A 17,820-nucleotide genomic window follows, 5' to 3' on the forward strand; every position below is an offset into this window, starting at 1 on the left:
CGCGGGCACGGCCGGGAGGGGGCGCCCGCGCGCGGGGGGGGCAGCGCGGGGCGGGGGCCGCGGGCTCGGGAGGAGGGAGAGGACGGCCCAGGGCCGCAGGCCCCGCTGCAGCCGCGCACCCCGGCCCCGCGGCGCGGGCTCCCGCAGGGCTGGGCGGGCCGGGCGGCGCTCCCCGCTTTCCCCCCTCCTCCTCCTCCTCCTGCTCCCCCCGCCCGGGGCCGTCCCGCGGACCGGCCAATGAGCGGCGAGAGGAGGGCAGCGGGAAGCCGAGCGCGCCCCGCCGCGGCCGCCCCCGCCCCGCCCCCCCCCCCCCCCCCCCGCGCCCGGGGCCGCCGAGCCCGCGCCAGGTCTGCGCCCCGGGACTTCGCGGCCGTCGCGGCCCCGGCCTGGTGGCTCGTCCCCGGGAGGGAGGCGGCGGCGCGCGAGCGCTCGGGCTGGGGCAGGGCGAGCGGGCGGCGCGGGCTGGGCCGGGGCAGCCGCCTCCCGAAGATGCGGGATGGCAGCGCGGCCGCCGTCCAGCCGCTCGCCGCGCACCACGGGCTCCACCTGCCTGCACGCGCTCAGCGAGCTCCTGGGCATCCCGCTGGACCAGGTAAGCGCGCGGCCGCGGGGCCCTCCGCCCCCGAGCGGGTTTCCCCGCTCCGCACGCTCCGCAGCCGGCCTTTTTTTCTTTTCTTTCCTTTTTTTTCCCCCGGCTTGATGTTTTTGTCCTGCAAGTGTAGAAAAAAAAAAAAAAAAAAAAAAACTGGCAGACAGGTTCAAATGAGCTTTTTTTTCTTTTTGAGGTTTTGGGTTGCCTCGTTTCCTGTAACCAGGTTCTAAAGTATTTTGATAGATAAAGCAAGTGTTTTTTTCTATCAGCGTGGTCGAGTCTTTATTATTTTTAATTTAAATATCTCTACTTTTTTTTTTTTTTTTTAGTGTTTGTTTATTTGAGAAAGAGCAGGAGCAGCGGGTGGAGAGGGAGAAGCAGGCTCCCCGCGGCCCGCGGAGCAGGGAGCCCATGTGGGGACTCGATCCCAGGACCCCACGATCTTGACCTGAGCCGGAGACAGATGCTTAACCAATGGAGCCACCCAGGCGCCCCTAGACATCTCTATTTAAAAGATAAGCCTGATGACTCTAGGCGGTAGCCTGTAGCTCTTGAACAGGGGGACCTGGGTTTTAGACTTGGGCGGTGAAACTCGTGTCACATCAGGGTGACAGTTATTCTGTACCATGTATGACGTCCACGGGGAGGAATTACACAAGGACCCTGTGGTTTCCTGAGGGGCTTTACTTTATTCAGTGGGTTTATCCTTGAGGTCCCAGGCTCCTGGGTGAGTTACATTAGTGTGAGAAGAGAGGCTCGTGCAAGTTACTTGGACTGTCCAGGAATTGTCTGCTCCTATTAAAATTGAGAATGGCAGGAAAGAACAGTAATTCCTGAACATGAAACCTGCCTGAGGGTTGAGGCTGTCCTACTCATTTTCTTTTCTCTTTAGGTGCTGCAAGCTAGTGCTGCTGTGTGTTTCATAGTGAGTCAATAAATACGAGTTGACTTCGTCGAATGGGGAGTGGTGGAGGAGGGCCGATTACATTCCTTTTTGGTATCGTACTGAGTTTTGCTCCAGGTTTCTTTTTTTGCTTTTTACTGGTGATTTCCCCCCCCCCCCCCCCGCCAAACGGGAGTATACCTGCTGCCTTCACCACTCACATTCCTTCTGCAATGAGGAAGTGAGATCTGGCTGTTTGCCTTACTCAGATACTGTTTACTAAGCCACCCATCCACCTGGCTCCCTCCAAGGATCTGATTCAGAGCCCCACCTCCTCCTGGTAGTTGCCTTCTCATCAGTTGAAAATCCAGAAAGTTAACACATTGGGAGAGGTACCAGATGCTAACTGGTGCTTTTGTAATTTGTAGTGAGGATGAGAGAGACCCAGGGACTGGGGCAGAGGTGGAGAGGCTAGCGAATTCTTCTGTCCTGAAATTACTGTAACTCCCAGCTGAATTTCCTTAAAGGGAGTGTGTTTTGTACTTAACCCCTTCAGCCCCAGCCCCAGCCCCACCCCCATCAGAATTTATTTTAATTGCAGTTTCTGTTTTAAGCTATTTGGCATTGCTGGAGAGAGGAGTCCAGGGAGGCTTTTTGCATGGAAAGGGATAGTTAGGAGACCTTGACAAGCAAGTTACAACTGGGAAGTGCTAGTACGATGTTATTGAGTACTTTTTTCACTGCATCCACCTCCATCCCCAATCTTCTGGATTTCTGTCTCAGGGACCCTGTTTTTAATTTATAAAGAAATGGGATGCCTGGGTAGCTCAGCGGTTGGGCGTCTGCCTTTGGCTCAGGGCGTGATCCCGGGTGCAAGGGTTGGGTCCCCTCATCAGGCTCCCTACAAGGGAGCCTACTTCTCCCTCTGCCTATGTCTCTGCCTCTCTCTGTGTCTTTCATGAATAAATAAAAAAAAAAATAATTTATAAAAAAAAATCAAAGAGCCTTAAGGATGTTTAAGGCTGGGAGAAAGGAATTTCTGGAATAAACTGAAGGACAGATATGAGGGATGGGCAAGGAAGGAACCCTGTTATCTCGTGGATCTTAGGGTGGTCCCAGCACCCTCCCACAGGGTCACATCTGAGTGGCTTTTGGTAGAAGAAGCAAGTCTAGGGCAATGACCCTGCTTGTTTATTTAAGGCCTGGGGCAAATCCCAAACCATAAGTAATGTGGTTTGAGGCTAAATTGTGGCTTGAGAATTTGGAAGCTTGGTGTGTTTTTTTTCCCTCACACTTTCAAAGCCTTTTAAAGTCTTAGATGTCAGACTTGACCTGCTCTGCCAGCAAACTTCTTTGGTGACTGCTTCTGTGACCACTGGCCTCTAAGAGCCCCAGTGTCCTCATCGGTAAAATCAGATCTACATTTTGGAGTTGAGGAATTTTATGTAGATAGAAAATGCCCGACATCAGAAAGGTTCTGCACTCAGGCAGGGCCCCAGCAGGAAAAATAATTTAACTCAACAGGTTGCAATGAAGAAGCTTTAATGAATTAGAAGGATGTAAGGCAGAATTTAGGGGGCGTTCAGATAACAAAACCTGGACTAGCAAGAGGACAGGGGAGGATGTGCTGTTGCCATGGCCCAGTGAGAGCTGCATCCAGGCCCTTCTGGGATGTAGGTGGGAAGCAGAGAGAGAACCTCAGTGCTTCTCCTCTTCATCTGCAGCCCTTCCAGCTCTCGCCTGTTCTCTCTTGGTGGTCAGACCCCACCCAAGTGTGGCTGGCCTGGTGATGCAGTCTGTAGGGGCTCCACCCCACCCTGTGCCACCCCCCAGCACAGAACTTGGAAGAGAAAGATAGAGCCAGATCTGGAGGACAATCCAAGGACAAGAGCACAGTCCTTAATAAATGTTTGCTTCTGTCCCATTAAAGAGTGACTTGTTCCTGGCCTTCGATATGCTAAACATGATGACACATGTACTTCAGGTTACTCAAGTAGCTCTTCACATGCCACTTGAAGGCATTGAATCTTTTCTCACCCATCTTAACATTTCATGCGTATATTTGCAATTTTTTTTAAAGATTTTATTTATTCATGAGAGACACAGAGAGAGACAGAGACATAGGCAGAGGGAGAAGCAGGCTCCCTGCGGGGAGCCTGATGCAGGACTCCATCCCAGGACCCCAGGATTAGGACCTGAGCCAAAGGCAGATGCTCAACCACTGAGCCGCCCAGGTGCTCCTATATTTGTAATTTATGAGTGGAATGCACTTCTGACGATGTCTTTGGCTTCTGGGTGTCCCCATGTCAAGTAGTTTATTATTTGCAAAAACTGAAATGTCCACTGAGCATTCTGCTACGTGAATGAAGAACCCTTTTCTTATTTTTCATTTGCCTCTTCCGTTTGTTCTGTTAACTCCTGGTAGAAGCTTGTGTGTGATTGTGAGGAAAAGTCTATGGTTTTAATTTCCAAGGATTTTACTAGTCTGACATCTTCCTAAAGATGTTAACTGTAAGATCATCTTATTTAATTAGAAGTGAGTAGAGCACAGAATTCAGATGCAGAGTGTGGGAAATGAAGGATGTCATAGGAACCCCCACAGGTGCCTCACAGATGAGTTTGTTGGAAGTTGCATTTCTAAAACAGCAGGTTCCTGTATCTCTAGCAAGTACTGAGTTCTGGCCACTAGTAGGATTATTCAGATATAAAGCTTCACTTACCCAGGATAAATGAGGTAAGCACTTTTCTTTCCCTTTCAGAGTGAATCAGGGAACAAAGGATGTGTTTTGTCTTACTGTTTAAGCCATCAGCTCATGCCCTCTCGAGCTGGTTTTGGTTGTGGTTTGTGTCACCATCTGCCTTTAACCATCACTTACGAAGTTTGCAAGACTGATTTAGCCACGGAGATGGATGGATATTGCTGACGTTATTAATTTACGTGGTATGTGGTCATATACTAGGAGTTGTGGAAGCTGAGAAAGCCAGTTGTGGAAGCCAGTTTGCTGGCTTTAAGGAATTTCCAGTTGAAATGGGGTGGGGGAGCTCTGGGTGCCAAGGCTGTTTTTACGCACCGGCACCCTGAACTTTTGTGTTTTCGCATACAGTATCAATTCATTGTTGAATTAGGATTCCTTGTCTGGGTCTCATTTTTACCCCCGCAACCTGATCAGAAAAAGGAGCAAGGGAAAAACAGACCAGGACATAAGAACTCAGGAAATGATTTTGAGATTAAAGCAGCAAAGATTGAGGACGATTAATGCAAGCTTGTATTACAGTTTGAAAGGCTGGGTGAACGAAGACCAGCTCTCAAGACCTGTCATTCTTCACTAATGGTGATACCAGTAGTGAGTTTTGATGATTCCATTGGGGCCTCTGACCTCATGGTTTCTTTAATTGCCTAGACCTTTTGGTCAGTGGTTGGCTCCTTTGTCTATCCTTAGAAAGCCCAACCTGCATGTTTCTTCTTCTTCTTCTTCTTTTTTTTTAAGGAAATTAGTATTTATTTTAAAGATTTTATTTATTTATTCATGAAAGACACAGAGAGAAAAAGAGAGGCAGAGACACAGGCAGAGGGAGAAGCAGGCGCCACGCAGGGATCCTGACTTGTGACTCGATCCTGGGTCTCTGGAATCATGCCCTGGACTGAAGGCGGCGCTAAACTGCTGAGCCACCCAGGCTGCCTCTTCATGTTTCTTCCTACCTAAATCTTGCCCTTGGCTAAACGCTCAGCTCATGTTCCACCCTCATTATTCAATCAATTAAATATTTATTTAATGCTCTTAATGCCACGAACCTGGCCAGGTAGTAGAAATAGAAGGATCAGAAAAATCCAGCTCCCTGTTTTGGAAGAGCTTGTAGACCATCAGAGGAGACAAAGGCCCCATATAATGAACAAGTAGTGTGTACTCACCAACTTGTGCAGGTGCTAGCAGAAGTTTGTAGGTGGTGCTCTGGTGGAATAGAGAAGGGAAAACCACAGGACTTGTTGGATTCCTGTAGAATTTACTATTTAGCTTTGACAGGTTTACTTTTGACACTTGGTAAACATGACCTTGGATTGTTGGTTATCTTGCTGTGTTTGTATGCTGAATTTCAAACTCATTTAAAGTCTCCTTGAAGTAGAGATTTTATCCCTCCTTGTATTCCAAGGACGTAGTAGGTACTTAATAAATATGTATTATTAGTAACAAATGTGCCAGTGGTAATGATGTGCGTTATCAAACTTCAATATACTTAAAGCTTGTTTTTATTATTTATTTATATATTTATTTAAAAATATTTTAAAATTATTTATTTATCTATTCATGAGAGACAGAGACAGAGAGAGAAAGAGAGAGAGAGAGAGAGAGGCAGAGACACAGGCAGAATTGAGTCCCCTGCGGGGAGCCCAACATGGCACTCGATTCCGGGTCTCCAGGATCACACCCTGGGCCAAAGGTGACGGTAAACCACTGAGCCACCGGGGCTGCCCTTAAAGCTTGTTTTTAAGGACAGCAGATCAGCCTTTGTAGAGGGAAGGGTTCTTTGCCTAACTGGACCCCTCCGTTGATGCTGCCTCCAGGCTGTACCCTTGGGTTTCTGACTTGAACAATCTCCTCTTTGCCTTGGGGCTTTCCAGTTCATCCCACCTCAGGATGGGTTGGGCATATGGCAGGCCATAGAACATAAGCCCAGTAGAATCTCCCCTTCATTGTCTGATTTTGAAAATGATTGGCTAGCAGGAGAAAAGTAATTGGATTAGGCTGCAAACAAGTACTGAGTTTCTGTGGTGCTCCTCAAGAATTCCTTGGGGAGCGTTAGGTTGTGATGATTTAAACAGGATTAAAATAGGGCCCATCCTCAAAGTCTTGCTGGGTGAGGCAGGGACAGATACACCAGTTGTTGCTCCTGTGTAGTGCCTGGGCCAGCAGTAGCAGCCCCGACGCTAGTTAGAAATGGTCATCCTCTGTCTAGTGCCTCATCTGCTGCCCCGGGGGTTGGCTTAGTGAACCCCGCCAAAGTCTGTGAACCACTGCTGCACACAGCTAACTGGGATGCAAATTAATCAGGCATAGAGGAAGCAGAAGGAAGGGAAAGATCTATTCTGCTTTTATGGGGGGGTACTGAGGTATGCTTGTGAGAGAGCCTCTCGCTGGTGAGGGGGGACACAAACTGGGTCTTGCAAGATGATGAAGGGGCATTTATCAGGCACGGTGTGTAGAAAGAACAATTCAGAGGAGCGGATGAGTGAATTTGTGCTTTGTTCTGGGAACTGAGAGCCCACTGAGGTGGGTGGTGGGCTGCTGTGTGCAGCCTGCGGGGTCTGGGCCAGGGAAGAGAGCAGGAGTCCCATCAGGAGGAAGCCGAAGGGCTCTGGTGGGGTGTGTGCATTTCATCCTGCAGGCCAGGGGTCTGCAAACCTTTTCCGTAGAGGGCCAGACAGTAAATATTTTAGGTTGCACTGGCCCTGCAGCCCGTCACAGCTACTCAACTCTGACATTGCATGAAAGCATCCATAGGTAATATGTAAATAATTGGCTGCAGCTGTATTCTTATGAAACTTCATTAATGGACACTTCTGAAATTTGAGTTATATATATATATAATATATACATATATATACATATATTTATATAATATATATTTTAAAAAATTATTTAAATTCGGATTAGTTGACATATAGTGTAATAGTAGTTTCAGGGGTAGAATTTAGTGATTTATCAATTGCATATGACATCCAGTGCACATCACATCAGAGTTTCATATAATTTTAAATCCATCAGGCAATTTTCTTTTTGTGATTATTTTCAACCCTTAAAAAATAAAACACACACACATGTATATTTTTAGCAGGTAGACCATACAAAAATAGGCAGTGGGCTGGATCTGGCTCGAGGCCTGGACTTTGCAGACCTTTGCTAGGGAAGAACTTCAGGTTTGATGCGTGGACTGTTGTGAGAATCCGCTGCCATTCATGTTTCTGGGATTTGGCCCAAACTGGTGAATCCAAATGTGAGGGTATGGGGGATCCCCAGGGGATTCTCCGGCCTACTGAATTTTAGGGCCACTGATGCCATCAAAGGGAAGGCCCGGGGGGCTTAAGTTGTGAAAAGATTTTCATTTTGTGACATTTTGTGATGTGGTGCAGGACTCCTGGCTGCAGGAGGCAGGGATGGAGGACGCATGGGGGTCTGAGGTGGGTGTAGCATTGTCTGTGGGGCAGCAGAGGAAGAGCCATCCAGGGTCCATGTAACGGGTTGCTGAGTGTAACCAACCCTCTGAAAATTGCAAATTTTTAGGGGCACGAGTTTGTGCCAATTTGTGATTTTTCTGTTTCAGGGGCTCCTTGTAGGAGCAAAAGTAAAACCGGTGGACCTTTGCAGAGAAGGTTGCTGAAAAGCGAAGAAGGAAGGGTGTTGAAAGACGCTGACAAGTACTTGGAAGTGACGGGGATGAGAAGGGAAACAGCCAGAGCTTGGAGGGACTCTGAGGAGCAGGTGTAGAGGAAGGGGAGGGTAGCCGGGCCTGCACGGTGCTGTGGAAGATTCCTAGCGAAGCTTCTCTTGGCAGTGACAAAACTCTGGGTGTGCGTGGGGGAGGACGGATGACAGCTGGGTTTAGCCCGGAGTGGCAGGGTACTGGGAGATTCCGCACACTTCCTCCCAAGAGATTGCGGCAGGTGAACTCGAGGATGTGAGCTGGAGCCACTGCAAGAGCAAAGCCTTCTAGTAGATTCTGGGTGTGTGAAGCCAGAGGGAGAAGGCATTGCTTGCCCTCAGGTGCCCAAGCACCTGCTCTGTCCGCCTCGCCCTGTGTGAGGGAGTCTGGACGGAGCACAGGTTTTATTTAAGGGAGGTGGAAGGAAAATGACCTAAGTAAGGCAGCAGAGGGGGATTTGGAAGGGCAGTGACGTCCTTCTCTCTACTTGCCTGTTGGGGCGGTACAAGGCGCAGGCAGGTGCCTGGAGGCAGGCAGTTCTCCACCAAGCCTCGGAGGGAAGGAAGAGAGCTGGGAAGGGCACCTCGGGGTTTGGGGTGGGGTTTAGGGTAGAGTGGAGGGAGGGCTGTGAGGAGGTCAGCAGTGTGGAGGAGGGCTGAGGTGGGGTGATGAGTCACGGGGGATGAGGAAGTCAGGAGTGGCATGTGGCTGCAAGTTGACAAGGAGGGCCTGGTGGCTGGGCATGAGGGTCAGGGTGGATGGCAGGCTTCTGGGGAGGCAGGGGTGACTCCCTGGGGTCCCAGAGTCCTGCTCTGCTTGTCACTGGGTGCCCAGTGACCAACCCCAAACACTATGGTCTTTCCTGGGGTTGCACATAAATGTGGTGGAAAGTTCCTTTGCGGTTCAGAGGAGGTTCCTTTCCAGAGGTAGAGGGCAGCTTGCAGAAACAGGGAATATCAAAGGGTAAGATGTGTTGAGGGCAAGATTATGAGGACTAAATCACAAACTCCATAGAATTGAGAGGACAGGGCTCGTGGAGTTAGGGCCATCCCTCTGTCCAGATCCCGCAGGAGCCTGTGCACACAGAGCAGGAGGATGAGCAGTCTCCATTTGAGGGGACTCTGGGTGAGTCCAGGAGTTGGGCTGGCCCCACTGGAAAGTGTTGCCAGGTGTTGCAATCTGGTGGCTTAACTGGACAGTCACTGAAGGGAGGCAGAGAGAGTGCAGCTGTGGCCATGTACTTCCTGGAACAAGAGATGGGTCTTCACAACCTCGCCTCGGTTTACCTTTCTGGCTTAACGACACCAACAGCTCTGTATAGTGAATGCTTGTGCTGTCAGGCATTCAGTCACCTTCTCTGTGAGGATTATATCATTTAACTGGTATGACAACACTGAAAGCTATGCCAGAAACTTCCATTTAAACAGTGGGCCTACAGGGTGTAACTGCCTGTAATCCTGGAGGTGGGGGCAGAGGTGGGACTTGAACCCAGGACCCTGTGATGGCTGTTCTCCTAGGCACTGTACTGCAGGGCACCCACCACTTACTTCCATGTGCTGTCCCCCAGCGGACTGTTGATATCCTATACCTCAAATGCTCTGTGCCTTTTGCGCCTGCCAGCTTTCCAACCACACCCTTCCTTCCCTCTGAGCCTTGTTCTTCCCCATTCTTGTTTTCTATCCCATCTCTTCCTGCTCTCTGTGACCCTTACCTTGCTGTCTCCCTTGGCTCCAGGGCCAAATGGGTCCTTTCTTTTTTTTCTGTGTCTCCACAGCACTGTGCATACCACATTGCAGATATTACCTTATGTTTTCCATATTTATTGGTCTTTCTGCCTTGCCTGACTCTGGAAGGCCTGCCTGCCCTTCCTCTTAAGAGTTCATCCATTTTTTTGACAGAGAGAGAGAGAGAGAGAGAGAGAGAGAGAGAGAGAAGAGAGAGAACAAGCAGGGGGAGCAGCAGTGGGAGAGGGAAGAGCTTAGCAGGGAGCCCGATGATGTGATGATGCGGGGTTCCATCCCAGGACCCTGAGATCACGACCGAGCGGAAGGCAGAGGCTCAACCGACTGAGCCACCCAGGCACCCCTAAATGACCACATTCTTTGTAAACCCTTAGGATACAGTGAGCTCCATGCTTCAGGGAGTGTGTGTACCTGCCACTTCCCCAGGGAACTGGGCGGATCTGGGTGGGGTAGTGGGGACTTCCTGGGAGTTGCTGCTTTAGGAGGAGGAGAAGGGGAATGTGCTGGGCAGGAGCCAGGTGGGATGGGCAGCGTATTCCAGGAAGCAGAAGCTGTTTGAGCAAAAGTGCTGAGACTCAACTGTAGAAAAGATACACTTTGTTTGTGGGCAGTGACCGAGCATGGATCTTAGTCACCGTGGTGTGCTTCGTGCTGCGTAGGAACTTAATAAACTGTTGAAGTGGGATTTTATTTACATTCTTGTATCGGAATGAAGGAGTAAGTTAAGTTAAACTTGGGCGCATGTTCATTTTACCAACTGGTTAGGTCTGCATGTTGTTATTTGGAACCTGCATTTCAGATTGATAGGCCTAATTTCTGATTGAAAAGTTAACAGAAGGCCCAGCCGGCTGCTGACAGTTGGATGTTAGGCTTGGCTTGTTTAAATATAAAATTCTCCATTCCCATTTTCATCATGTGGGGTTGATGTATGCATTCTTTGGAATGATAGATGCAGATACTAATGTCAGTTTGGGGCCAGTTTTCTCAGATTTGTTTGAACAACACGGGGAAGTTTCCTTTAGCAGCCTGTGGTCAAGTCCCATGGGTAAATGGTGCCATATACCCAAGAACTTCCAAGAGTTTTGCAGCACGGCCTCCGAATTGCATTTATCAAGAAAGATTTCTTGAAAAAGACTCTAAGGAGATCCAATCTAGAAATATGTTTTGTAGCAGGAATTCAGAATGTGTAATTTAATAACAGTACTTGGTTGTGTGCTTTCCAGAAGCTTTCTATTTTAAGTAAGTCAACCTTTTTGGTAAACAAGATAAAGGGGAAACTTGCTACAGTCTTATTAATGGCCATTTCTAGCAGTTTCACCAACATCAGTGTAGTCAGTGGGAAAAGTAATATCACATCATTTATATCGGTTAAAAATGTGCTTTATTGAAAGACCACTGTCCCTTTGGGCTCACGAACGTTGACCATCTACCACTCGATGAGCTCATTAACCCGTTTGTGTTTTTTTAGTTTATCCAAAAGATGTGCCCCTGGTCCCTTGTAGTGGTGGGACTCTGCTTACAGCTTTCTGCACTTGTGAGATGTTCGTCTTTTATGTGTTAGTAATACCAGTCTGATTTGAAGTAGGGTTTGGAAAGTCCACAGCAGCATCAAAGCAGTTTTAAGTGTTGAATTCAGATTTCTGGGCTGATACTGCTGGGGATTTCCCAACCCTCTGATTATTACCAATATTCCATTTTCAGGTATTTTTACCAAACAACAGCACAGAGCTCAGGTTCTAGTCTCATTTACAAAAGAGCAGGGGTACCTTTGAACACTTTTTGTTCAGGTGGTTCTAACTCCTTCCTTCAAACAAGGAATTCAAATGAAAAAGATTGGTTTGTGTTCCCCCATCCCTCAGCACCCCCTGTGCCCCATCCATCTTCTGAATGCAAAGGTATTCAGCCAGAGGTTGCTAAGGCCTCAAGGAAGTGGCTAAATTCAAAAGTCGTTTTGTGAAATTCCATGAAGTGGTTTAACTGTGAATGTCACAGGGTTAAAACTTTTTTTTTTTCCTGGCATTATATTTTACTCTTTGTTTTTATTTAAATTTATTTATCTGTTTGTTTAAATCTTAAAAATTATTTTTAACTAATGAATTTTGTGCTTTTTATTTTGTATAAGTACAGTAAAAAAATCAGTTTTCTGATGACGTAACTTATATGCTTATTATCAAAATCACAGAAAAGAGGAGATAATGAAGGATTCCCCCCTTCTCCTCCTTTGCAGCTGTCTGGATCCCCTCCCCACTGGCAGTGACATCCTTTCAGAGGCAGGCTTTGCATACATGTGTACAGAATCTTTTCGTCTGTTTTTCTGATAGTGTACAGTTCTTCCACTCCTTGCCTTTTTTTTTTTTAACTTAAAAAAGTGGTCTCTTACGGAGCGATTCATATCTGTATATACAAGAGTTCTGACTCTTGTGACATTTGACTTCCTTTCTGCTTTTTCTGAGAGTTCTGTTTCTTTGCTTCCAGGAACTGCCTTGTCCCTTAGCAAAGGCTGATGGTGCTGTTGGTGCTGGGTGAGGAGGTGGGGGAGGGGTCTTCCCACGTTGGCACCGCCTCCTCCGTTCTCATTCCCAAGGACTGTAGTAATAAACAACAAAATTTCAACTGAATGAATATAAAGATCAAGTTGGCTTTATTCAATGTTTCATGAATCAGACAGCATCTCATCTAGTAACAGAAAGGAGCTCTGCCAAGCTGAAGGAAAGGAAAGATTTTTAAATGCAGAGAGGGGGTGGAAAAAGGAAATTATTAGCAAAGAATGCATTATTTCAGGCAAAGTCCCCTTCCTCAGGAGAATCAGAAGGGTCCCTGGGGAGGGATTATCTCAACAGTGCTGTGAGCCGGTGATTCCAAGTTGATTGGTTAAAGTTTACATTCCTGGGGAGGTGAAACTACAATTAGTTTAGGTATTAAGTCTTTGTCTATTGGGGCTTAGCACAAGTGACTCCAATTTGGGCACGCTCTCTCCTTTTTAACAATGGAGAGCGCTGATGCTCCCCCCTCCCCCCCATCCAATAGCACTTGTGGTGGGAGAGAGATTGGGGTTTGTTTCCAGTTTCCCCTCAGATGGAGAGAAGTACATCTAGACTGAAACATGAGAATCTGAAAGATCTCCACAATCCTCGAGTCCCAGAGATGAAAATGGCTCTATCTCTAACCAGCCTGGTGTCGCTGTGCTTCTCCAGACCTCTTAGTATGCCCATCTGCTGGGAACCTACCTAGCCCTAAAATTTTGTGATTGCAGAATCCTCAATAGTAGCAAGGAAGGCTTGGTTCTACATCACAAAGAAACACTTTTTGAGGGTAAAGCCCACCAACCAAGGTTCTTTATTTTCCATTTTTTAGTGGATGTTTCTAAAAGGAATGTACATATGTTTTTTACTATCTTATTTCTGTAAGTGAAATGCGTGCATTTTGGTGCATATTGGCTGAAGTGAGTTAACATTTGGGGTTCTGAAATTTTCTTCTTTCACCTCTGTTGGCGTGGAAGACATTTTCTATGTCCTTCTGAGTCTGTCTAGCTGAACCAAGAATCAAATTGACATGAGACTGATTAACAGGAGAAAATCAAATTTAATAGTGTATGTGTAGGGAGTCCATGCAAACATGGAAATTCCAATGGCAGGCCTCTATGACAGGAAGCCTCTATGACATCCTGAGCTAAGGAGAGGGGTAAGGTCTGGAGATACAAAGAGGAGGAAGACCATTAGCAGAAAGGTGAGGAGATGTTTGGAAAACAAAGGTTGCCCTGGATGCAATGAATTTCTTAGGTAAAGAGGAGTCTGTTAACAGCTCTCTTCCTGATACCAGCTGTACTTCCCAATGTAAATTTAGGCAGTGGACAGGAGGTGAAGGATTTTTCCTGTACCTGCTGGGTTTTGATTGCTTTTAACTCAAAATCATCTTGATGCCAAAGTGGCCCATCTTGGGGCTGCCTGACCTTGACCGCCATACCCCCTTGTTAGACTAAGATCACAATTTAGGAATTTGTGTGCTTTCCTCTAGAAAGAAGGTCATGGAAAGGAGAGTTGCTATTTCTTATCTACTAGGGCTGTTGAGCTGTTTTTCCTCCCTTGTCCATTCTTCTCCAGACATGTTCATTTGTCTGCAGATTATTTAACAAAAGGAAAGCAAACCAACATTTATATGAAATTATATTTAGAGAGTCATTTTATACAATTGTGGAGGAAAGAACAAAATGATTTTTTTTATTATTTTAAAGATTTTATATATTTATTCACAAAAGACACAGACACACACACACACACACAGAGGGAGAGACACAGGTAGAGGGAGAAGCAGACTCCATGCAGGAAGCCCACTATGGGACTTGATCCCAGGACTCCGGGATTACGACCTGAGCCAAAGGTAGACGCTCAACCTCTGAGCCACCCAGGCGTCCCTACAAAATGATTAAAAAAAATTTTTTTTAATGTATAGTGTGGGAAACAGGGCAAAAGAAAAATTAAATTTCTTTACTACTTATGTCCACTGACAAGTCCTTGAAACAGACAGAGTGACCTTCCTATGGTAGTTCAGCTGTGTTTTGACATTTTGCTAAGGGCTAAAGACAATCTTAGCCCAATCCCCCAGGATTCTGTAAGTCTACTTTAACATGTAAAAATTCCTTTGGGGCACTTGGGTGGCTCAGTGGCTGAGCGTGTCTGCCTTTGGCTCACATCGTGATCCTGGGATCCTGGGATTGAGTCCCACATCAGGCTCCCCGAGGGAGCTGTTTATGTCTCTACCTCTCTCTCAGTGTCTCTAATGAATAAATAAATAAAATCTTTAAAAATTCCTTTGGAAACTTCCTTTATCTCTTACCATCCCCTGCCTCCCACCAAGATATATGTTAGCAGTTATCCTGCAAGCATATGGCCCACTGATATACATCTAAAGGGTCTCATGACTAAGGTTTTACTAGACAGTAATGAATGACCTCTTCCTAAGGATAGCTAGCCCCCTCAAGGTCCTGGGAAGCTTGTTTCCAAAATACCTTGGAGGTTTGTACTGTCACTCACCCCCTCCCAACTTGAAAGTATATAATGAGTCACCTGTCACAACCCCAATGCAGCTTTCTCTGCCTGTCAGTCCTGTCTCCGCACTTTAATAAAACCACTTTTTTACACTGAAAATGTCCCAGGAATTCTTCTTGACCATTTGCTCTGAACTCTATTTCCATATCACCTGGAGATGGAGTTTACAAAAGTATTTTCACAATCAGCCTCATGGAGTTAACAATTACCTCAATTTTATAGTTAGCTTTACTAAATTGCAAAACTTAAGTTGACTTATGTGGTTTTTATCTTTCTATTCAAGTATTTGAGTGTCTTTAGACATATCTTTGTTTGATTGCTGGTTCTGTTATCTTAGTTTAAAAGAAGGGCAAAATGTGGTTGTAGTCTAAAAATAATCATTTTATCAAGATTTAGGGTGAGGCTCGATTTCTGCATACTAATGAATACTGAATTATAAGTGTGCATCTTAGCTAGGTGGAATCACAGAGAGAATTTGAAGGCAGGTAGGGAGTGATAAAACTAGAAATGATCATTCACGAGTTTTTATGAGAGCTGGAGAATCAGATCTTGTATGCTTGGCAACCCTGAAACATTTACTAGAGTAGTATGTGTCTCACTTTAGTCCTCTGTTGCAAAGTTTCCAGAAGAATTTGAGTGTTAGGAAAAGGCAATGAAAATGGTCATCAGAACAAGTTAGCTCCACAATTATGTGAAGATTGCTAAATGAAAGGAAATAACTTTGAGAAAAAAAAAAAAAAAAACCTAAGGATAGCAAAAGCCACAGAGCAAGGAGTGGCCATCAGTGAAGACCTTCAAATGCTGGTTAGGAACCTTAGGTGGGGTGCATCACTAATGCATCTCATTTCTCCAAGAAGGCCTTAAACATGATGGCTTATGTGGAGAGCTCCTTTGTTGTGTTATTTTGTAGTTAGCCCTCATAAGCTCAAGTGAAAATACCAAGGGTCTCCACAGTATTTTAGGAAATGACTTGCACTTCTTTCAGAGAGTGCCCTTTGCTTTATCATAGATGGATCACAGGTTTTGGTAAAAAGATTTTTTTTTAAAACTTTTTGTTTTGGAGTAATTTTAGATTTATGGAAGAGTTGTAATGGTAGTACAAGGAGTTTTTGTATATGCCTCAGCCAGTTTTCCCCAATGGCAGCATCTTACATTACCATAGTACATTTGTCAAAACTGAAAAAATCGACATGGATATATTATATTAACTGTTAAATAAATTACAGACTTTTTGAATTTTACCAATTTTTCCATTAATGTGCTCTTTTATCCCAGGATCCTGTATGTTACAAGTCACCCATTTACAGTGTGTACAGTTCAAAATGTTTTCTAGTATAGTCACAGAGTTCTGTGCCCATTGTCACAATCTAATTTTGGAACATTTGTGTCCCTCCTGCCCCAAAGAAATCCCCATATCGTTAGCAGTTCCCACTTCTTCCCAAATCCTACTTCTCTTTTTCTCTCTCTGTCCAGGCCCTGGCAACCACTAACCTACATTCTTTCTCTGTAAATTGACTTATCCTGGCTATTTCCTATATATGGAGTCATATAATGTATGTTTTTGTGATTTTTTTTTTTAATTTTCAAAGGTCTTGGTGGTTTTTGACTGGGTGCTCATGCTCTGTTGTACTTAAACTGTGGAGATATTTTGAGACCTGGATCTAAAGCACAAACCTTTTAAGCAAATTTGGGTTTCCCTCTGCCAGGGCACCTGGGAGCACTCCCAATCTGGGCTCACTTAAATTACATTTTCTGCTTTGGATTTTTTTTTTTTTTTGTGGTCATACAGGGCATATAAATTTAGGCCTCCAAGCTCTCATTCTCAGGGGTGTCTTTGTACATTTTGTCTCTCCACTGAGAGTCACAGCCCATATAAACACACATTCCACTGTCTTGGCTGTGGGAAGAACAATTTTCCCTAGTGAGAGGTTGCCTTTTAGGAGTTTAAGACCAGTCCTGGCTTCAAGACATGTCTTCACTTTATGCAGAGTCTCCAGTTTTGTCTTTTCGCAGCCTGCTTTGTTTCTAGGGCCTAAGCTCTGGACTCTCTGGAGGACATGCCAGCTTACATGTCTGATTTCTGCTTTTTTGCATTTCTGGCTTCTGAGGAATTTGTTTACTTTCTCACTAGTTCAGTTGTGCATGAAAATGATCAAGCATGTCAGTATGAGCTCATGTTTAGCTTAACAAACATAGATGATTTCCTTTTAGGAATGTTTTAATATGTGTGTATACTCAAGAGTTGGTATATACACCTATTTTCTTTTGCTGTCAGCTCAAAGGGTCTGCTGGAGTGACAATCCACTAGCAGTGAGTACACTTGTACCCAGATCTTGGTTTCTAATACCTTTCTCCAAAACAAAATAAACCAAAACCAAAACAAAAGCTCCTAGTGTGAGAATGTTTCAAATCAACACAGGAGCCCACCCAAAAAGAGCTTGGAATGGCTAGAACTGGAAATATTTGAGCAACGGAGTAAAGAAGCCTTAGATTATAAAAGTATAGATTATAGATCTATAATCTACAGATTATAAGCCAAAGTATAAAATGAACATCAAGGAGTTCACAGTGATATAAATAAATAAGTAAATAAATGGGGGAAAATAGACAAATCTCCTTGCAGACGAATTCCAAATAATACTCTTCCCTCAGGGGAGGAGTGGTATAACTTTCCATTCCATGAATGTGGGCCGTGCATCATGACTTCCTTCCAAAGAGAATAGTATGGAAACGGAAGGTGGGGGACAATAGTTGGACAGTGCAAGAACTTAATAAGTCTGACCTCCGTCAAGTGACAAAGACCAATATCAGTGATAATTATATTGGTAGTGCGTTACCCTTCGTATGGTGTAGGGAAAGTAACACTTCCGTCATCTTTCTTTCCAAAACCCATAACCCTTATCTAATTATGAGAAAAACATTAGACAAATCCCAGTTGAGGGAGTCTACAGAGTATCAGACTAGTACTCCTCAAACTGTCAAGGTCATCAAACACAAGGAAAGTCTGAGAAACTGCTAATCATGCCTACGGTAAGGGATTGTTGTGAATATCAGATGAGGTAGGTGATCCCTGGGGAAGGTGTTAGCAGACACCAGATGACATTTGCTGTCATTTCCTCATTGCCAGCTCAGTCCCTCTTT

The 17,820-nt window shown here is 45.5% G+C and overlaps 1 protein-coding gene across 2 annotated transcripts in view; it reads left to right on the top strand.

Annotated features, from left to right (window-relative positions):
* The first annotated feature begins 328 nt into the window (after positions 1-328).
* MBOAT1 (membrane bound O-acyltransferase domain containing 1) overlaps positions 329-17,820 on the top strand; it is a 113,560-nt gene continuing 96,068 nt past the window's right edge. The window contains exons 1-2 of one of the 2 annotated variants that reach the window (XM_041772310.1): positions 329-592; positions 1,485-1,517. In XM_041772310.1, coding sequence (XP_041628244.1) covers positions 497-592; positions 1,485-1,517 — 129 coding nt within the window. In that variant the 5' untranslated portion in view covers positions 329-496. The remainder of the gene's footprint in view (positions 593-1,484; positions 1,518-17,820) is intronic. The other variant, XM_041772311.1, reaches the window with a different exon arrangement.

This window comes from Vulpes lagopus, chromosome 10, assembly GCF_018345385.1.
Source record: "Vulpes lagopus strain Blue_001 chromosome 10, ASM1834538v1, whole genome shotgun sequence".
Classification (NCBI taxonomy): Eukaryota; Metazoa; Chordata; class Mammalia; order Carnivora; family Canidae; genus Vulpes; species Vulpes lagopus.